Source organism: Polypterus senegalus, chromosome 15 (assembly GCF_016835505.1).
Source record: "Polypterus senegalus isolate Bchr_013 chromosome 15, ASM1683550v1, whole genome shotgun sequence".
Classification (NCBI taxonomy): Eukaryota; Metazoa; Chordata; class Cladistia; order Polypteriformes; family Polypteridae; genus Polypterus; species Polypterus senegalus.
In genome coordinates, this window is record NC_053168.1 from 3,498,258 (window position 1) to 3,521,775 (window position 23,518).

Below are 23,518 nucleotides of genomic sequence, written 5' to 3' on the forward strand. Positions count from 1 at the left end.
CTATCTATCTTTTATATAGTGCCTTTCATTATCTATCTATCTATCTATCTATTATATAGTGCCTTTCATTATCTATCTATCTATCTATCTATCTATCTATCTATCTACAGTATCTATCTATCTATCTATTATATCTAGTGCCTTTCTATCTATCTATCTATCTATCTATCTATCTATCTATCTATCTATCTATCTATCTATCTATTATATAGTGCCTTTCATTATCTATCTATCTATCTATCTATCTATCTATCTATCTATCTATCTATCTATTATATAGTGCCTTTCACATATCTATCTATCTATCTATCTATCTATCTATCTATCTATCTATCTATCTATCTATCTATCTATCTATCTATCTATTATATAGTGCCTTTCATTATCTATCTATCTATCTATCTATCTATCTATCTATCTATCTATCTATCTATCTAGTGCCTTTCATTATCTATCTATCTATCTATCTATCTATCTATCTATCTATCTATCTATCTATCTATCTATCTATATAGTGCCTTTCATCTATCTATCTATCTATCTATCTATCTATCTATCTATCTATCTATCTATCTATCTATCTATCTATCTATCTATCTATTTTCATATAGTGCCTTTCATTATCTATCTATCTATCTATCTATCTATCTATCTATCTATCTATCTATTATATAGTGCCTTTCATATCTATCTATCTATCTATCTATCTATCTATCTATCTATCTATCTATCTATCTATTATATAGTGCCTTTCACATATCTATCTATCTATCTATCTATCTATCTATATAGTGCCTTTCATTATCTATCTATCTATCTATCTATCTATCTATCTATCTATCTATCTATCTATCTATCTATCTATCTATCTTTTATATAGTGCCTTTCATTATCTATCTATCTATCTATCTATCTATCTATCTATCTATCTATCTATCTATCTATCTATCTATCTTTTATATAGTGCCTTTCATTATCTATCTATCTATCTATCTATCTATCTATTATATAGTGCCTTTCATTAATCTATCTATCTATTATATAGTGCCTTTCATTATCTATCTATCTATATCTTACACAAGGCAAGGCTGGACACTAACTGATCTTTAATGTTTACTAAAAGCTGTAGAAATGGCAAGAATATACCAATACAGTTCTATTCACGGGGGTTATATGAACCTCCCATAGATTATGCATTATCATCTAGTAATATATTCATGAATCTTATAGAACTAGGAAAATGGCTCTTACAATAAGTGTGCGCAAATTACCACTTATCCCCAAAACACCAGTGACTAATTAATATGTATATTAACACAAATATTTAACAATAAACCCTCCGTTTCCCCCAAACAATTAACAAAAGCACACAACACAAATACAGACATAGATCTGAAAAACACTGCCAGTGAAAATGTGGTGAAACAATGTGTCCCAAAATAAAGTCCGGCGGTATAGAAACTGGTTGTGGTGTTGTGGTGCTTCCTCCCGACAACAAAACAACCTCACCGTAAACGTCCTAGCAGCGGTTGGAATGACTTCAACCCCGGTGGTTTCTCGGCTCTGGCTGTCGTGATGAATGATCAATCGGTAGATGAAAAAGCAAGCAGTGGAAATAAGCAATGAATAGCAGTCTTGAGTTTGTAGATGGTTGGATAAATTAGTGTCTTCATTTCTTTTCCTCTCTACTGACGCCCCTCGCTCCTCTTTTTTTAAATGTCAAATGTCCCGGATGTAACTGGTGTGTAAACAGGAGATTTCCGCCCTGGGGCTGCGGTCTCTCTCCATCATCAGTCCCCTCTGTACTTACGGGGACAATATTCACTGACATACACATAACGGACAGTAAACGGGACGATGAAAACAACACGCACTCAGCACAGACATAGAATATACTATTAATATGTAGCCCCGCTACAAGCAAACTTACAAACCTATGTTAAATTTCCGAATTTAATTTGATTAAAACTTAGGAACAGAATAAAATGACAAGTGTAGTGCAAGTAAAGAAGATTATTAACAGAGTACAGGAGGTGCTCAGAAAAGATTTGATATTGAAAATAAAGAAGAGCAAAGAAGAGCGAATGGTGAAATCTGCCAAGACGAGAGAAGCCCAGTGGACTTCACTTTAGAGCATCAGTTCTAAAAGAAGAAGAAGAAGAAGAAAAAGAAGACACGTTGACAATTCTCCTCTGGCATCAACTAGGAATTTTCACCCACAGATCTGCCGCTCACTGGAAATTTTCCCTTTTTCAGACCATTCTCTGTAAACTCTAATCTGTAATCAGCAGTTTATGAAATACTCAGGCCAGCAGCCATGCCACATTCAAAGTCACTTCAGTCACCTTTCTTCCCCATTTTGATGACCAGTTTGAACTTCCGCAGGTCTTCTTTGTCAAAGTCTACAGGCTGAAATGCATCGAGTTGCTGCCATGTGATTGGCTGATTTAGGTATTTGTGGGAAACACGTGTACCTAATAAAGTGGCCGGTGAGTGTATATTTTACATTACAATGCAAGATATTTCCACAATTTTTGGGGGGTTTATTGAAATATATTTAATTTTCAAGGGGGTATTTTCCTCTAACTACCACATACGCTACCTAAATTGAATGTAAATTCTGTATTTTCGGCTGTCTATTTGTCGGCTCAGCATTACACAGGAACTTAAAATGTCCGCTAAGCTTGGAGGAGCCGCACTAGAGAGGACTTTGGGGTTGCCTAAAGGTTGACATTCGGTTGCCAGGACAACAAAGGAAGTGATCTTCCATTCTATTCGGAATTGTTTTTTATTTTTTTTTAAACAGAGGAGAAGGAGAATCTGAAGAGGCAGAAACCACAGAGGCTAGTAAAGAAAGCAAAGGTGAACTTCACCCAGGGACGTCTGCTATTCTGATGTGGCCAACTTGGAGATTAATGAATGGATGAATAGCCATGGAGAACTGATGGGGGGCTCAGTTGTTCATGGGGTGACCCCACTTAGTGTGTCGAACTTGTTTCCTTTTTTTGGGATGCCACAGAGCCGGCCATATGAATCTGCTGTCCATTCTCTAAGATCAAGTCAACCTCACCTCAGACATTTGACGTTCAATGGACGTTCATTCTTAGACAATCAGGCTGCATTTACAGTCATATGCGAAAGTTTGTGCACCCCTCTCAGCCTCCATAATAATTGACTCGCCTTTCAACAGTAAAGATAACAGTGGTATGTCTTTCATTTCCTAGGAACATCGGAGTACTGCGGTGTTTTCTGAACAAAGATTTTTAGTGACGCATATGAAATTAAATCAAATGTGAAAAACTGGCTGTGCACAAATGTGGGTCCCCTTGTCATTGTGCTGATTTGAATGCCTGTCACTGCTCAATGCTGATTACTTGGTTGGATGAGCTCGTTAAGCCTTGAAATTCATAGACAGGAGTGTCCATCATGAGTGGTCAAAGGTATTTAAGGTGGTCCATCGCAAGTTGTGCTTCCTTCCCTTTGACTCTCCTCTGAAGAGTGACAGACAGCATGGGATCCTCAAAGCAACTCTCCAAAGATCTGAAAACAAAGATTGTTGAGTCTCCTGGTTTAGGGGAAGGCTACAAAAAGCTACCTGAGAGGTTTCAACTGGCAGCTTCAACTGTAAGGAATGGAATCGGGAAATGGAAGGCCACAGGCACAGTTACTGTTAAACCAACCCAGCAGGTCTGGCAGGCCAAGAAAAATACAGGAGTGGCACATGAAGAGGCAGGATTGTGAGAATGGTGACAGACAACCACAGATCACCTCCAAAGACCTGCAAGAACATCTCACTGCAGATGGTGTATCTGTACATCGCTCTACAATTCAGCGCAATTTGCTAAAAGAACATCTGTATGGCAGGGTGATGAGAAAGAAGCCCTTTCTGCACTCATGCCACAAACAGATTCGCTTGTTGTATGCCAATGCTCATTCAGACAAGTCAGATTAATTTTGGAACAAAGTGCTTTGGACTGATGAGACAAAAATGGAGTTATTTGGTCAGAACAAAAAGTGCTTTGCATGGCGGAAGAAGAACACCGCAATCCAAGAAAAACACCTGCTACCTCCTGTCAAATGTGGTGGAGGTCCCATCATGCTGTGGGCTGTGTGGCCAGTTCAGGGACTGGGGCCCTTGTTAAAGTCGAGGGTCGGATGAATTCAACCAAATATCAACAAATTCTTCAGGATAATGTTCAAGGATCAGTCACAAAGTTGAAGTCACTTAAGCAGGGGTTGGATATTCCAACAAGACAATGACCCAAAACACAGTTGGAAATCTACAAAGGCATTCATGCAGAGGGAGAAGTACAACGTTCTGGAATGGCCATCACAGTCCGCTAACTTGAATATCATCGACAATCTATGGGATGATTTGAAGCAGGCTGTCCATCAAATTGAACTGAACTGGAGAGATTTGGTATGAAGAATGGTCAGAAATACCTCCATCCAGAGTCCAGACTCTCATCACAGGCTATAGGAGGACAGCGTCTGGAGGCTCAAAGGAGCAAAAGGAGGCTCAGCTAAGTATTGACGTCATATCTCTGTTGCCCACATTTATGCACCTGTCTAATTTTGTTATGATGCATATTGCACATTTTCTGTTAATCCAATAAACTTAATGTCACTGCTGAAATCCTGCTGTCTCCATAAGGCATGTCAGATATTAAAAGGAATTTGCTACTTTAAAAGCTCAGCCAATGAGAATCAAAAATCCAAAGAATTAAGAGGGGTTCCCAAACTTTTTCATATGACTGTAGTTACTCTTTTGTATCTTCTTGTTTGAATACTTGTGTCAATGTCTGTTTTGGAGCATAGTCTGCATGGTTTTGATTTGGCAGCTCATTCAGGAGGGTGGGCGTCCATTGGGTCAAGGGGTCACAGATCACCTTATTATAAAAGTGTTGTGGCACCGGTCAATATGGTGGATGCTATGTACACACTTTTTGTTCTAACTGACTGCTCTTGCCATCTGAGTTTTGGGACTGGTGGGAGCGAGAAAGGGGTCATGGTCCGATATAGTTCAATGGTTTAGCGAATCGTTTGAACATCATGCATCTCCTTAATGGTCGGTGAAGTGTAGCCATTGCTTCTTTTAGAGGCTGATTGTTACAACTCTACAAAAAGACTTTGTTTCGAATCCAGTGCCTGAATTCCAGAAGCTGAGAGCTACCATCTGGAAGTGATGACTCAAAATATCACATGACCTCGGTGTCAGGTGACTGGTAATCAGTACAGTCACCATAAACATGGTGGCCATGACCACCATCCAATAAACCGGAATACAAAATGCCATTGCTATGATAATGATAAAAAGGACAAAACAAATAAAGGTACCAAAAAGGGGTCTCCAAGACCCATAACTCAGATCACAAAATCGTTTTCAACATCCCTAATAAAAGAATGTGGTTTTGAAACGTAAATTTATTTTTGTTCTAGGGTCCTAAAGGCAACCAGGGGGATCCAGGACCACTTGGAGAGCTGGGACTCAAAGGACCCCAGGTTTGAGTTTTTGATTGTCTTTTGAGTTTTCTTTTATAAACTGTTTTTGTTCTGTGTAAGTAATAATTGAATATTTTTACAGGGTTCACGCGGGCCTGAAGGACCAAATGGCAGTCGAGGTAATGCGGGACAACGAGGACTGAAAGTAAGTTCACGACTAATACGCTCATTTCATCATCGCTTAGTGTGCCCAGTAAGAAAGCCATGTTGAATTATGTGAAGGTTCTGTGGAAAATAACAATGAAGCACACACCCTGCGGTTTTTTACAAAAGCATATCAGGGCCACCTAGACAAGTCAGTCAGTCATCTTCCAACCCGCTATATCCTACCAGAGGGTCACGAGGGTCTGCTGGAGCCAATCCCAGCCAATACAGGGTGCAAGGCAGGAAACAAACCCTGGGCAGGGCGCCAGCCCACCACAGGGCACACCCACACACACCACACTAGGGACAATTTAGAATCGCCAATGCACCAAACCGGCATGTCTTTGGACTGTGCAGACACATGCAAACTCCACGCAGGGAGGACCCGGGAAGTGAACCCAGACGGGTCTCCTTACTGTGAGGCAGCAGCGCTACCCACTGCGCCACCATGCTGCCCCCTCTAGAGAAGTAAAATACAATTTCATTTCAACATTAAACACAAAATGTCATTTTTAAATCTCACATTGAAATTGAAATATTAGTCAAGTTCTGTTAGAGTGAAGTGCTCAGGACTGAAAAAACAATTCATTATAACGGGGGATTTCATTATAATGGAACTGGAACACAGCGCGGTCTTTCAGCACGTACAGTGCAGTTGACAAAGCTGACTGCGGAATGACAAACTCGATGGCAGCACCTTTTCTCCTTATTGCTAGCATCACTGGCTGCGAGAACTTCCAACTTTTTCTGTATAGTAAATTGCTGCCATCAGTGCCAGTCGATGCCCATACAGAGCCCTGGGCAGGGAATGAGGGGTTCCCCCTCATTGTCCAGAGCCTGTGCCACTTGAGTTAGCAAAATGGCAGTCCTTGGTGTCCATATCGTCACGTTTAAGTAGCCTTAAGTTTCATGTCATCTGCCTGTCAGATTCACCCTGTCAGCTGGTTTGTGTGGCTTCAGCAAATACCAATTGTGATGGGACCAGGGGCATCAGTGAGCCCAAACTCCCAACACGATCACGCCAAGGCAGTCCCGGGTTCAAACAAAGGAATTTTTTATTCACCAAATTGCCTCCAAAAGTAACACAAGCACAGGTACAAAACACAGTCTCTCCATCATTCACTCTCGCTACTTTACTGCCCTCCTCCAGTCAAGTGTTGCCTTCCCTCCTCCAGGCTCCAACTCACCTGGATAAGGGAGTGCAGTGCCTTTTATTGAGGACCCAGGGGTACTTCCGGTGCCAGGGCTACCGCCTGATGGAAGTACTTCTAGGTCATTTAGAAGTCCAATGGAGCACATCTCCCTGCAGCGCCCCCTTGCAGCACCCACGGACCCAAGCAGGGTTGTGCTGCCAGACTACAACTTCTGGCATTCCCTGCTAGTTCTAGAATGGGCATCAACACATAGGACTGCCTGGGGGGAATAAACACACCCCAAGAGAGACAGTTCTTCCCCGTCCTTCTCTTTACTCCTATCTAGGGATGGTACCGGAACCACGTCCAGTTGGGATGTCCATCCATCCCTTAGGACAAACTTGACTGGGTGCGAACTCCTTCCTTCTCTTGGCTGGGATGCCTTTCTGTATTCTCAGGGCCTCCCATTCGGGTAAGAAATCTTCCGGACTTCCTGCTGGGATGCCTGTCCACACCATATGCTTCCAATACTGTTTTAAATAAAATAACGTGTATGGAATAACCGTCACAGATCTCAGTGGCACACTCAAGAGCACAGGCTACAGAAACGTTGTATCTTTATACCGATCCCAGGATGATACAATTATAAATATAAATAAATAATAAGGAGAAGGGGCAGCCAGCAGCACTCCTCTACTGACCTCACACCGTACAGACCACTTAACACACTCGAGGTACAAAAGAAATCGATACGATAGCAGTATATGTTTGAGATCCATGAATGAAAATGAAATCAATGACAGTACAACAAACACCCATTGAGTGACGCCCTCCGCGATGCTTAACGCCTACGCAAAGACCCCATAAGTGCAGCAAACCATCCATGAAAACTGAGGAAACTAAAAAAGGAAAAAGTATGGCAAGTCCACAGGGAAGCAAAATTCTTCGAAAATCGTTTGACTGGAGTAGCTGTGTGACGATATCCATAAGGGGTCTGGGGTCTGGGTTAGTGTAGTGGGGCTCAGACGGGAAGAAGAGACAAACCACCAACGGTGGGAAGTCCAATCAGTCAGTTGAACTTAAGAAGTTCTCCTTTGTTCTGACAGCATTAAGCAGTTGCTTTAAACGCTCTATGCAGGGCGTGGACCTCCATGGTCCTCCATGGTGAGGAAGCAATAGAAGCATCTCACCATTGACAGCCAGGTTCTGCAGGGGGCGTGGATGGGGCAAACCCCTTATAAAAAAGCCAGAAGTCCAGTTAGTGAGTTGAGCTTAAGATGCTCCTTTGCTTGAACTGGCTTAGATAGTTGCCTTAAATGTTCTGTGCAGGCATTGACTTGATTGCACCACCATGGAGAGGGAGCAGTAGAAACATCTCACCACATCTCACTATTGACAACCAGGCTATGCAGGGGGCTTGTCTGGGACAAGACCCTCATGAAGGAGCCAGAAGTCCCATCAGTTACATTAGCCTAAGACGTTCTCCTTTGCTTGGACTGGCTTAGACAGATGTTTTAAAACGTTCTACGCAGGTAATGGACCTGAGTGAATGGACCTCCATGGAGAGGGACAAAGGGAACCATCACACCATTGATTACCAAATTTTGCAGGGTGCTCAGATGGGAGAAATCCAATCAGGTCCATGAATTTAAGAAGTTCTCCTTTGCTTGGACTGGCTTAGGCAGTTGCCTTAAATGCTCTGTGCAGGCGTGGACACCTGAGTGCTTCTCTGTGGAGAGGGAGCAACAGTCAGGTTCTACGGGGGTCTTGGAAAGGACGAGCCCCTCATGAAAAAGCCAGAAGTCCAATCAGTGAATTGAGCTTAAGATGTTCTCCTTTGCTTGGACTGGCTTAGGTAGTTGCTTTAAATGCTCTGTGCAGGGATTGACCTGAGTGTGCCACCATGGAGAGGGAGCAGTAGTAACATCTCACCTTTGACAGCCAGGTTCTGCAGGGGGCTCGGATGAGGCAAACCCATCATGAAGAAGCCATGAGTCCAATAGTTACCAGAGCCTAAGAAGTTCTCCTTTGCTTGGACTGGCTTAGGTAGATGATTTAAACATCCTACGCAGTAAAGTCAACCACAGTGAGCCTTAATGGAGAAGGACAAAGAGAAACATATCACCATTCATGACCAAATTTTGCAGGGGTCTCAGATGGGAGAAATCCAATCAGGTCCATGAATTTAAGATGTTCTCCTTTGCTTGGACTTGCTTAGGCAGTTGTTTTAAATATTCTTGTGCTGACATGGACACCTGAATGCTTCTCCATGGAGAGGGAGCAGTAGAAACATCTCACCATTGACAGCCAGGTTCTGCAGGTGGCTCATGACAAACTTATCATGAAAAAGCCAGAAGCCCAATTAGCTACATGAGCTTAAGAAGTTCTGGGGTCTTCCTTCCTGCACAGCGCCACAGTCCCATAATGGAAATATGGAACACTTTGTTCAGCTCGGAGTCATTTCTGTGCTTGCCTTACTGTTAACTTCACAAGTTACTAATTATTTTCTTTAATTTCTGTGGAATAGTCATTTACCCAGAAGAACAGCTGTGGTCACATTTTCCAAAGAACCGCTGCATGGCGTCCAGCTGCCTGTCATTGTTCGTCTAATTTATATAAGTGATTCAAGAGATTCAGCATGACACTTGGCTTGAAAACTGAAGGCATGAAACTCAGGGGAAGACGTTGGAAGTCACTCTGACACTGCTATCTGAACGTCTCACTGACTGATGGGGTGTCCTGATGGTCTGTTAGGCTTCTCAAACACCAGGCGCTGTGTGTAACGTCAGTGGAATGATAACACGTGGCAGACCAGGCGTGAACTGAACAAGGCAAAGAGAAAGCGTGGGTAACGTTCTCAAACGCTCAGTCCAGTTCACAGTCACAGGGCTCAGCCGATGAACTCAATAGGACATCAGAGGACTGGAACACTGGGGGCTGATAATCTTTAGTCCAGACAGCCTCACCACTTCAACGTACCTCAAAAACAAGAAGGTCTCAAGTTAAGGACTCGGAATGTCTTAGCATAAAAGGTGTCACCATAGTGTGGAAGGCATCATCTTAGCAGATGTTGTGGTAACATTCAAACAGGAAGGCCAAAACTGACAAGAGGCTCTCCCAGAAATGGCTACAATGGCTGCCAGGTGGTCCTTAGAACTGGACCACAGGCACATTGAGGCTGACACTGTGAAATGGCCACATCAGTGACCACAGCACCCTGCAGCATCAATGAGGGCCAGGAGTGTCCGTTTAGACAAACAGAGCACCCCTCGGTGGTGGTCTAGGGTGGTCCACAGCAGTGACTTCAGCTTCATAAAAACCTCTGGACTCCATTTACAGCTATTAATAAAGTGTCTATGTATTTGAGACAAAACACCAAGTTAGCTTTAAATTGTTACAATTACTGCATTAGTGTATTACACATCTGTGGTGGGTTGGCACCCTGCCTGGAACTGGTTCCTGCCTTGTGCCCTGTGTTGACTGGGATTGGCTCCAGAAGATCCCCGTGACCCTGTGTTCGGATTCAGTGGGTTGGAAAATGGATGGATGGATGAATGTATTACACATAGTATGAAGGGAGTCATAAAAGTACAGAGATGGGATGATAAGGTAACTCATTTAACTGATCAGTGCTGACCGTACTTAGCATTGCAACAAAGTTAAGGGCACCACAACCTCATTGAAATCTCTGCGCCCTCCATGTTTGTTTCCTAGGGGTGGGTCACTCTTAAAAAATACATAACTGCTGATGAAACTCAGTTTTCTAAGTGGGCATCAACGTGTCCACCTCCTTTGGAAGACATGTTGCTATACTGGCCGTATAAATCACTTGCTGTCTTATCCTCTTTTCTAAAAAGGGTGAACCTGGCATTCCCGGTCTCAAAGGTGCCCCTGGGACAGCTGGACCCCGAGGAATTCAGGTGAGACTTTGTGCTTTCAGTTTTCATTTACTGATTTCACATCTCTGTGTAGATTAAACTAATTGGTTAAAATGTGATAGATAGATAGATAGATAGATAGATAGATAGATAGATAGATAGATAGATAGATAGATAGATAGATAGATAGATAGATAGATAGATAGATAGATAGATAGGTTGGGAAAACACTATATATTCATTATGTATTTATCTATCTCTCTCTATTTGTGATATAGTGCCATATCTATCTATCTATCTATCTATCTATCTATCTATCTATCTATCTATCTATCTATCTATCTATCTATCTATCTATCTCGCTGTATCAATCATATCAGTTTGAGGGGTCCTCATTGTCTCGTGTATTCTATGCCTGCTGGATTTATTTTGATCTGATCCCACACACCATGTAGAAGCCCATGATTCCCACTTAGATATCTTCTTCTAGTGGCCTCAGATGCTTTTCCAAGACAGGACCACCACAGACGGAGCCTGACGGAGCCCCCACAAGCTTTCTTCTCAAAGCTCCTCCTCTCTGCCCTCTATTGGCTGACATACTATAGGAGGTTCTCACTGCCTTTCATTTCACCAGGCATGTAGACCCCCTTAGCACCCGTTGTTGGATACACATGGTGGTCTCTCCTTGCCTTTGTTTTGTATCACATTAGTACAATATGGGAGGTAAAGTCTGCAGTAGAGGCTGGACCTGCCACCTTGTCACTTTTTAGGGTGCTCTCCCCAACCACAGTTACATTGTTGTATTACTGAGATGTGCCCAGGGTCCTGTTTATAGGTTTCACCAGCAGTGTAGTGCAGGGTCTCTGTCACTAGGGGCCACCCACCTTCTCTCTGTTTCATCCATGAATCCTAAGTTTTGTAAAGTGCCCCATCACAGGAGCTTTAAAGAATCAATGGTTGATTCATTTTATTGTGTGCCTTTAAAGTAGATGTGGTTACATTGTTGTGAAGTGTTAAATTTCCTGCTAAAGTTTAATTTTCAAACAATAACTATGAAGGCCATTTTTATGAATAATATGTTAATGTGTCTCACAAAACAGGGTGAAGATGGTTCTGATGGATATGGAGAGAAAGGCATAAAGGGAAAAAAAGTAACTGCTGTTCAAATGGAGCTCTTCTTTTCCTTTTTCTTTTTTTTTACAAGCATTAACACAAGAGAAGGACGATTGACTGACTATGTGCTCTTTGCTCTTTTGTGTTCCTCCGTGGACAGGGAGACCCCGGGTTTCCAGGGCTGCACGGGCTACAGGTGCGTAACGCCTCGTGTGGATCCGTCCGTCTGCTCTGTGCATCTCAGCTGACGTATAATGGATGTGCTTGATGTCTTTTTTAAAGGGAAGTGATGGTGAACCAGGTGATCCAGGAGATAACGGGCCAAAGGGGAATCGAGGAAAGAGGGTGAGATGAGAAGTGTGGCGTGTGAGTGAGAGACGAGCCCGCGGTTAAAGCACCTGGGGGTCCGGTGACCATCCTCAGGGTTTTGTGTCAGCTGGAAATCAACATGTGATGTTATCATCAACTGAAGAGCGGTGGGAGAGTGTAAAGCGGCCTTGAGTCAGAGGCACCCTCTACGGTGGTCCCGCTGCACGAAAATATCCAGACGGGTGCAAAACTCAAAACTTTGATCTGCGTGCTTACAGAACTCAATTCACTTCATTTATTTGTGTCATCTGTAAGCTCTGGCAGGAAAAAAACAGGCGGGTGAAGGGTACTCATTTTGAATTAATCGATAACATGGAATCAAATAATTCAGGCATTATTATACATATATATAATTGACTTATTAAACATAATCGTTCAAATTATATAACATTGTACTCTTTGAAAGCACAAGCAGGACAACCTAGAAAAATGCAGAATGAAAATAAGATGATACATTCGAGATTTATAAGTGAATGCAAATTTTGTGATTCATTCACGAGTAAGCAAAACAAATGGATGAGAATCGAGTGCCTCGTTCTCCAAAAATGATTTGGTTCGCTTATCTAGCGATTGAAATTGTGTGACACGTGTGCGGTGATGACTCGGTACGCAAAACAATTGAACAAGAATTGTGCGACTCGTTAGCAGGTAATAACTCAGTATGTGAAACGAATGAATGAGAATCGTGTGACTCGTTCTCAGGTCATGATTCAGTTACATTTGCATCCCTTTTACTTATTTGGCTGACGCCTTTATCTAAGGTGACGTACAACATTTATGATACAGTTGGTTCCATTTCTTTTGCTTTTCCAATTGGAGCACAGGCAGGTCAGGTGACTTGCTTATAGTCACACAGTGTCAGCAGAAGGATTTGAACCAACAATCTCCGGGTTTGAAGCCCAAAGCTTTATCCATGACACCACACTGCCAGTTCACATATCTAATGAATGAGAATCATGTGACTCATTCTCAGGTAATAATTCATTTACATTACCTTATTTGGCAAACACGTTGATCCAAAGCAACTTATAGCATTTATGATACAATTGGTTGCATTTCTTTTGGTTTTTCCAATTGGAGCACAGACAGGTCAAGTGACGTGTTCAGGGTCACACAGGTATCTGTCGTAGGATTTCAGCCCATAACCTCAGGGTTTGAAACCCAAAGCCTTAACCACGACACCACACTGCCAGTTCACATCTATACTAATAAAAGGCAAAGCCCTCACTCACTCACTCACTCACTCATCACTAATTCTCCAACTTCCCGTGTAGGTAGAAGGCTGAAATTTGGCAGGCTCATTCCTTACAGCTTACTTACAAAAGTTGGACAGGTTTCATTTCGAAATTCTAAGCGTAATGGTCATAACTGGAATCTATTTTCGTCCATATACTGTAATAGCCTGCAGCTCGGTCGCCGTGTGAGGCGGAGTTGCGTCTCACATCATCACGCCTCTCACGTAATTGAGTGCCTGCCCATATAAGGTAAATATTCGCGGGTGAAGGACTGCGCTTAGCATATTCATAAGTGCAGCTACTGCGGAAACCCTCCCTCAGTGAAAGTGCGAGAGAAACTTTTAAGTGCTGGGTCTGAGCTAATATTTAATATAGCCGTGGACATCGCAAGATCGCACGAGATATTCGCGAGATACAAGTTTAATGAGAAGACGCAGGGTTTAAAGACTCGATGCTAAAGACCTGGCGAAGTCACGGAGAACATGGAAGGATGAGTTCATATTATACACAGAACTTGCAATGCCGGAGGCAGAGGAAAACACTAAGGTCAGATTATTTCGTTATCTTATTGGAGAGAGCAGCAGAGAATTGTGTCAGGCGCTGACCGGTGATGTAAGACCTGATGAGTTAACCATGAGCTTGAGTGGTGGGCCGTCAGGACCTGCAAGGCTTTCTCTGCTGGTCTAAAAAAATATCTGAATCATAAACTGAAGTTAATTATATTTTGTCCATGAATACTTATTAAATAATTCCAAATAGTCTGTCCGCTTCCTTTCATAACTTTTCTGATGGTTGTGTGGCTTCCAGACATGCATTTTCGTATTAAAGCATTTAACCAATCACATTTCAGCCATCATTTGTTGCCAGGCAGCGAGGCCTTCACAATCCGGCCCTCTAGCACAGAATAAATGTCGATTAACCTGTTGCTTCAACCAATCAGATTTTGAGTTGGTGTCAGTAGGGCCCTTTAGCAGGCGTATGGCAACGTCACCATATTCAGACCCATTGATTGGATAGAAGCCGATATGAGGAACTCTCCAAGGCCACTGAACGCACCGCAGGCGCTCCGAGCGCAAGATCCTCACGTGCACTACGGCCAACTCCATGGCAGGATTCTGGACAATATTATTTGCCAGACACAGACCAGATTTCAAGACCACAAAAAACTGATGTTTGTCACCCTCATCGACCCCCATAAGTTTTGGGAATACAAGAAAAAATTCCCACATGCAGCCTTCTCCAGTTTACCACAAGAGCTACGGACCGCTTTTTGATCTGTCTCGGCTAAAAACAGAACTGGCTGTAATGTATGCCATGGATGATTTTGCAGGAAAATCTCCGACTGATATCCTTGACTTCCTTCATCGGAAAAATCTGAATGAGAGCATGGGGCGGCTGTTCACATTGGTATGTTTGGCGGTGAGCATTCCCGTGTCCACTGCTTCTGTCGAGCGGACATTTTCAGCCCTAAAGTGAATTAAAACTTATGCCAGAAATACGACAGGGCAGGTTTGACTTTCAGCATTAGCTTTGATGGCGGTAGAAAGGGACTTTTTGATGGAACTGAAGTGCATGGATAATCTGTACGACAGAGTAATTGAGCTGTTTACGAGAAAAGAGAGGAGGATGGATTTTGTTTACAAATAATCCGAACTTTTGGTGAGTAAAATGTTGCGATTTCCCTAAATAATATTGCAAGTTTATGAGTTATTATTGATGTTTTTTATGTGTGTCGCAGCTGTGGTTGCAGTAGAAAGGAACTTGTTCACCCCTGGTTTGTCTATTCAATAAAGGCTTTTATTGTGGCTACAGGAGTTATCTGTCTGCGATGCAGCGGCTCTTTATACTGTATTTCTGCATATTAAGATGGGTTTTATAACCATAAATTAGTTTTTGAGGGGCGGGTTGATTCAGACGGAGCACTACTGAAGGCCTAGGTGTGAGATGCACGGTCCGCCACTGGGATGATATGTAAATTTGATGAACATTACAACCCGAAAATAAAAGAAACTGTAGAGAGGTTCAGATTATACTTCTCCCAGTGCGTCTCTCTAAATCCTCCATGCGGGAACATTATCATAAGGCTTAACAATCCTATTGTTACACCACCTACGTGCACTGAACCGTCCTTATTACGAAGTCTTCCTTGCTTTACCGCTGGCTGCTTCTTTCCATTCACCTTCCTAGCTCTTTATTTAAACACTTTTCCTTCTCACTTTTCCGCTCCTTCGCTGTCTTCTCAGTTTTCATCCAAAATACGCTCATCCTTGCCTTTTTACAGTCAGCTCCCCTTACGTCACACCATGGTACGTTTAGCACAAGTTAATACCGGCAATGCCTGTTAATCATCTTAGATTCACGAGTAGCGATTTGGGTAGTGAACCTGTTATCTTTACAACGGTTGACAAACACGGAATGTAACTTGAACACAACATGTCCTTCAAATACGAACCTGATTGAAAGAAATAATGAGAATCAAATCCTTGATGACAGAAACACTCATAACAGTCACAAAACAATTACATTGACAATCGTGTTACGTTATTTTTAAAATGTTTCCTTTTCTTTTTCATAACTTCTTTAACACACTACTTCTCCGCTGCGAAGCACGGGTATTCTGCTAGTGTCTTATAAATGAGAATCATGTGACTCAATTTCAGGTAATTACTCGGTATGTGAAACAAATGAATGAGGATTGTGTGACTCTTTCTCAGGTAATGATTCAGTTCACATATCTAATGAATAAGAATCGTGCAGCTCGTTTGCAGGTAATGATTCAGTTTGGACTTGATAGAGTTAACGAGTGTAACTGGAGCTCCTCTTTAAACCCCCAGATGCCTGATTAGGTGGTCCTGTCTCAGTTGGCTCTACATAAAGGAGACAGTGCAGATAACAGACAGTTCTGCATTATTTAAAAATAAAAAAGACACCAAAAGAAAATCATAATATTATACAAGCAGAAAATGAAAGCAAAAATAGTAAGATATGTTAAATTAGTTTTTAAAATGACACTCACAAAAAATTATTCTCATAGTGAACAGATATTACTTTGCATTCATGAACACAATAAAAATATAAGTAGAATTTCTCCATCAATTTAAGACAAAATTGAAAAGAAATGAAATTTCATAAACTACACAGTTTATTCATATATAACATAACACTCTAAATCAGTTTCCCATGAGAATATTTAGTCAAAGCCAACAGCAATCCATAGTCCTTAACTTCCAGGGTACTCCTCGAGTTTTTGTCACGTGTTCGCTTTTTATTTGGTGGCCCGTCATTTATCCAGTTTTTCAGGTGCGCCCCTATGAATCGTCCCTAGCAGTAGACCACCGTCATGCCGACATCCCGACGTCTCCAATGACTTCTTTCCATGGCCTTGATATCCCGATGGAGTCTTTCACCCTGCTCACCGCCCGTTACAACATTTATTAATGATAATTTGAAAACAACACATAAAAAATATAACTGGCAGCTAAAGAACGTGTTACCTGATGTTACCTGATAGAGAAAAATGGCTTTCCTTTTTTAATTCAATGCCCAAAAATATCTAAAAACAGCAAGAAATAACAGTTTTTGTCAATGCATTTATAATTAAAAAGGCAACCAAAAGTTTTAATAAACTAAAAATAAACCAAAATCAGGGCAATAAGTGACACCTGACTGGACTTTGGCACTGGGAGGAGAGTCGGGGGGCAGACTCACTGGTGGGAAGAAGGTTGGCAGTGAATGAATGAGAGAGGAGGCATGAGAAGGGGGGCATTCAGTTGTGGGGTATATGGGAAGTGGGCAGGTGGGTGAGCCCCCAAGGCTGATAGGCAGAGGGACCTACCTGTGGGCTAAGGGGTCCGCTTTGCCTTTGCTGTGTTGTGTCTCAGTCGGGGCTCCTCTCCTGGCTGGGGTTCAAATTTATGTTTTGTGTCACTTTTGTTCATTTTGATTGTTTTATTTGTGTTGATTATGTGCATCTTTCTTTATTTCTGACTTTGTGTATATAAACTGCCTTTGTTATTTTTGTGGGTGGTCCCCCAAGAGGTGGGGCCCCCCGCCAATCATCATCAGGAACTGCCCTCCACCCTATAATGACGGTTTGGGGGTTTTAGTGAGTTTTTGAGTTTCTTCTGTTCTTCTTGTGAGTTCTTGGGTGTTCAGCTGGTTTGCTCCGTCTTTTGACCACTCTTTGGATTCGTGTTTGCATCGGAGGGTCTTATTGTTTTAGGCATCTCCATTTTGTGTCTTTGTGCAGTATGGATGTTCATTTGTGTAGAAGAGTATTTTTGTGAGAATAACCCTTTCATTTTTTAAAGATTCTACGCAGCCCTTCTTGTGTCTAGCTGGGGTTTAAGACAGGAATTCCCCCATAGGTGGGCCTTTTTGGAAGTGACTTTTGATCTTACAGTATATGCTTTGTGTTTCTCAGTCATTACACATTTAAATATTTGGGCATTCGTTTCCATTTGGGTTTATGAAGTGTGGTGGTAATGACATTAAGCAAATGTACTTAAGAAGACAAAGATGAGGGTTGTTATAAACACTTTAATAATAAGATAAACTATGGATGGAAGCTTCATTCTTATTTTACACAACATCTGGTGTGGATGTGCACCCCTCAACCCCCCAGTGCTGGACCTCAATGCAGAAATGCCACTCAGCTTAAGTATAAACTCCTTGACTTGTACAACACCACTCATCATAGGCGTTATGTAACCCAACATCTTAACAGCCATTGTGGCCTCCTTAGCGTTTTATTTACCTCAGAAAAACAAGACAAAAATGGGGATTTTTTTTGTTAAATGTAACAGAAACCAAAAAGCAGGAAAGGCCTGTGGAGTGTCCACTGCTACACTGACACAGATTTAGTACCCGTGCTTCATATGCCATGTCACCAACACACAGGCCAGCATCACAACCGGGGCAGTAGATGCCTGTTTCTTTGTGCTCTTTTCTCATTTTAGAGGGTAGAACATCAGTTTCTGATCCACACACCCCTTGTGTCATTGTAGGCCTCCACAGCACCAGGCTTGGTGACTTCCACAGTTCCACTGGCACCTGACGTCTTTCTTCTCCTTCCACTCAATCACAATCATTTTGCCTTTTTGCCATATGGCTTCTTAAATGACAGTGAACCTTCATTTGACTGAATTCACTGGCCATATGACAGCGATTTGGTCGCACAGTGCCGTGTGCATCAGTTTCACTATCCGCGTCAACGTCTGATGAACAATTCATATTGTCATTTGATTCAGCTTTCAGGTTCTTCTAAAACTGACTTTACACCTTCTCGCTTACATGCCTTTATGTGTTTTGGTTGAAGGCTCCACCCACTCATGAATATTGATGACTTACCATAAAGTGGTAGAATTTATTGAGATATTCAAGATTTTCTTGCAACATAATATAATTTTATCCACCAGATGGCAACAGAATACAGTTACGTGATCTTAAAACCCAGGCATAACACGAGAGACCATCGGGCTTAACCATTTTTACACCGAATTCTGAGCCCAAGAGATGCTTGGACTTAACACTAAGGAGGTTAATGGCTTCAACTCACTGCCTGCATATAAAAAGATATTATGATACTTTACTATGCTATACTATACACTCTGTACTATACTATACTATACTATACTATACTATACTATACTATACTATACTGTACTATACTGTACTATACTGTACTATACTATACAGGTATAGGTCCGCCATGTCCTCTTTATGATCTGTTTCTCGTAACCGAGAGGACGTAGCGGATGTTTGCCAACTGGCCAACCAACCACAAGCATTACCTGGTAGGTAACCATCCAAATAATCAGATTGTGATTCAGACCTATGAATGTAATACTCCGATCTTCACCCTGTCAAGTAAACGAACCAGCCACCATGGCACAACGTCAGAGGCTTTGCCTAAGGTGCTGACATCTGAGGTTCAATACCCATAAGGGGAGGCAAAGGTGTGTATACCTGATGAGACCCAATTAGGACAAAAAACGAGTTGTGTACTCTTTGTATTATTTAGCCATACTGTATTATACTATACTATACCCTATGTACTATACTATACACTATGTACTAAGCTATATTATACAATATACTATGTGCTATACTATACATTATGTACTATACTATACAATACTATACAGTATTTGCTATGCTATACAATATTATACAATATTATACTATACTATACACTAAGTACTACACTATACAATACTATAAACTATGTACTACACTATACTATACTATACACTATGTACTATACTATACCATACAATACTATACACTATGTACTATGTTATGCTATACTATACTATACACTATGTACTATACTATACCATACAATACTAAACACTATGTATTATGCTGTACTATACAATACTATACACTATGTACTACACTATACAATACTATACACTATGTACTATGTTATGCTATACTACACAATACTACAGTATACACTATGTACTATATTATACACTATAAACTTCTTCTTCCTCCTCCTCCTGTAGCCGTGACCTTTTCTTTCTGATGCTCCTCACATTCACAGGTCATCTTGTTTACCCCTCAGGAATTTAAACGTTTGGCTGCTCAGCTTGTTTTCCTAATTTTTTAAGTGGGCTATATTAAATACGATGACACGTTTCCTTTAAATATACAAACACTACATTTTTTTGTTTATATGAAACAAATCTCCGACTGAAATGTTCATAAGTGATTGAAGCCAGGCGTTTCCATCCCATTTCTCTCTTGGTGGTTGTGGAAACTTTACTGGAGGTCATTTGCTGACTTGTCCTGCCCGACTCTGTGTACATATTGCTCTGGATTCCGACTATAAATCCATTTTTTTCTTCCCCGGGCGCTCCCTCCATCTCCCTCTCTCTGTTAAGGATGCGTATCCTGTTTCTCCGAGTCCAGCTTATCCACATCAAATAAAGGGCAGTCATGAAACGAGGTTCAGTTCTCAAGATAAAGAAGAGATGGTGAAACTCTGCAGCCATCTCCTGGCATGGTGGGACCTAACAATCTCACATCCAGTCCATCCAATCTATGGTGACAGCAAGATAAACAAGAGCTGGGCACAGGCCAGGAAATGGGTGACAGCACCCCGATGTACCCCAAAGGATCAGGACAGCATGGAGAGGTGCCGTCCCCACTGCCTGTCGGAGCTGTCCTTGTCCTTTAGTCCGAGGACACATATAGTTGTTCTTTTTTCAGTGCAGTGGACAGACTGGCACACAGCATGCCATGTAAGACCTTCTTATTACTTACAGACATCCAAATTTAAAAATGTTATTTTCTAATCAACTTAACCCATTCCAGGGTTGAGAGGTTGGGGGTGGGGAGTTTGGGGTCTGGAGCCAATCCCAACTAGTCTAAGGCACAGAGCAGGAACAGATTATGAACAGGGTGCCGATCCATCGTAGGGCAAACACACACACAGCCACAGACCAAACACACACTCACTCAGGCCCATTCACCTCACCTGCATGTCTTTGGACGGTAGGAGGAAACCCAAACGGACATGGAGAGAACGAGCAAACTCCACATAGGGAGGACAAGAAATAAAATTTTTGACATAAAATGGTTCAGAAGGAAAATCCAGTCCATAATCCCAGGGTGGTGGAATTTATCCAGGCAATCACAGGATGCAAGGCAGGAGCAATCCCCGGACACGACGCTAGCCAATCGCAGGGCAAACACACACACACACACACAGAGAGCCATGTGGGCCAATTTAACATCACCAAGCCACCTAACCTGCCTGTCTTTGAACTGTAGGAGGAAACCAGAGCACCTGGAGGAAGCCCACACGGACATGGGGAGAACATGCAAAATTCACCCAGGGAGGACCTTGTGATGTGAACCTGAGTCTCCTTAGTGTGAGGCAGCAGTGCTACCCACTGCACCACCATGCCACCCAAAAGCATAGTCCATATAATCGAATTGTTATATTGAAACTATTTTTATACAGAATGTGCCAACTTCAGATGTCAGAGTCCCAGAGTGTACTGGCCATTGCAAATGAGGGTCTGGTGAGGGTCAGCGGTACAAATGCCTTAACTGCACACTCCATTACTCGACTCTTGGTGGCCTTTTCCAGGTTGTCATGCCACACTATTGAACTGCCACTCAGCTATCATCGTGCCGCTCACTTCTGCTCCCGCACACCAGGAAGAGGGACTTGGTCGTGACCATCAAACGATATTTCATGGGGGGTCCCTTCCCATACTCGTCATTCACATTTTGGTGCTTCACGGTGTTTCTTAGTCAGTCATTGTCCAACCCGCTATATCCTAACACAGGGTCACAGGGGTCTGCCAATCCCAGCCAACATAGGGCACAAGGCAGGAACAAATCCTGGGCAGGACGCCAGCCCACCACAGGACACACACATACCAAGCACACACTAGGGACAATCTAGCTCTCGTTTATTTGTGTGTGTCAATCAACAGTTATGGTTGATTGAAGAAATCGGTCGTTAAAGAAAAACACAGGTTCGTCTATTACTTAAATATCTGTAAAAAAAAAAATTAGAGGGCACATTGGCCATAAGTACGAATAGCCTCAACTCACTCGGCCATTTATCGGCGCATGACTATACAGATAGTAGTGTTGTAGCGGTGCTACATGAATGGAGACGTCTTAATGTGTTTTATACCGTGTCTCGTCTTTCGTAGCGTTATCCCATTTATACAGGCTATGGTGCGTCTGTGTAAATGTTGTCCCCCTGGAAACAAAGGGGGAAGGAGAACGCCGCAGGACTGTGTAATTTGCCTGTCCACCCATCAAATCCATCCAGTTATTTTTTATTTAAATGAGAGGAGAGATAGATAGAGGGGGAATAAAGGAGAGAAACCACAACACAACACAAAAACACATCACAAGAAACAGAGAAACACTGATCCGGGTTATCACGTACCTTTCCACAGCTTGCTGCTCTCAATGCCAGACCTGTAATGATCGCCCAGTTCTCACAAAACCCCAGGGTTCAGTAGTATCAGGAAACGTCGAGGACCGTATGGTGAGACCGAACAATCAAGTGCCTCCATATCGCAGTTACTGCTGGACAGTATCTTAGCAGTTCAAGTTCATTATCATTCATCACTCTCAGGACGATTTCCTGGACTTTACGTGTGTTACGTGTTTCATGTGCGTCATATTTGTTTTGTGTTCAGTGTAGGGTCCAGGGAGAGTTTACTCAGTGTATTTATTGCTGCACTGTTTATTATGATATTCTGATGTTCACTCGTGAGGTTGTGTGTGTTAGAGGAGGGCGGAGGGGAGTTACTTATACTGTTTGGCATTTTGTTTCACATCTTTTCATCTATCTATCTATCTATCTATCTATCTATCTATCTATCTATCTATCTATCTATCTATCTATACTGTATTTAGTGAATATACCTACTATTTGCTTTTTTTGCCTATATGATCGCCGATTTGGGAAGTAATTGGAAGTCTAACGCCCCTCAGGTTGCCAGACCACAGGTCTCGGTGGTGTAGTTGCTGGTCTGGACTTTGTACTGTATATTTTGTGATTTTTCAACGTTAGGATTCTGTTGTTAGGATTTATTTTTATTTTTGACTGGTTTTACCAAAGCTGATTTGCATTCATGTCTTAATTTTCTTTGTTTTACGCAACACAATTTAGAAGCATCATGTGACTGGGATTGTTGCACCAGTGACGTCATGGAATTGACGCTGTGAATTGTGTTGACGTCTCTGTGAGTTCTCCATTCTGGAGTGATGAAAGTGATGGTGATGAAAGTCCTGAACATGCAGAAATCTCAACTCAATGTTTCCCTCTTGTAGGGCTTAGGCGGCGCACCTGGTGATAGCGGAGCTCCTGGAGAGCCAGGGTACCGGGGACATAAGGTAATGTATTCATTCAGCTTGTTTCAATCCAATAATAATAAAACGAATTAGAACATTAGCTAACAATATCCATAATCTTGGACACTGAGTCTTGTGTAGCGCTGTCTTATAATGTTTATCGTCAAAAGCTTCAGATGGCCATGGCCCACTAGCAGAGACTCTCATCTTAGCATCCTACAAGATGGCAGTACTCATAATGTAGATAGATAGATAGATAGATACTATAAAATATATAGATAAATAGACTGAAATGCACTATATAATA

The 23,518-nt window shown here is 42.1% G+C and overlaps 1 protein-coding gene across 1 annotated transcript in view; it reads left to right on the forward strand.

Annotated features, from left to right (window-relative positions):
- LOC120516009 (collagen alpha-6(VI) chain-like) overlaps positions 1-23,518 on the forward strand; it is a 202,962-nt gene that overhangs the window by 144,405 nt on the left and 35,039 nt on the right. The window contains exons 24-30 of the mRNA XM_039737435.1: positions 5,440-5,502; positions 5,585-5,647; positions 10,637-10,699; positions 11,758-11,808; positions 11,931-11,966; positions 12,053-12,115; positions 23,191-23,253. Coding sequence (XP_039593369.1) covers positions 5,440-5,502; positions 5,585-5,647; positions 10,637-10,699; positions 11,758-11,808; positions 11,931-11,966; positions 12,053-12,115; positions 23,191-23,253 — 402 coding nt within the window. The remainder of the gene's footprint in view (positions 1-5,439; positions 5,503-5,584; positions 5,648-10,636; positions 10,700-11,757; positions 11,809-11,930; positions 11,967-12,052; positions 12,116-23,190; positions 23,254-23,518) is intronic.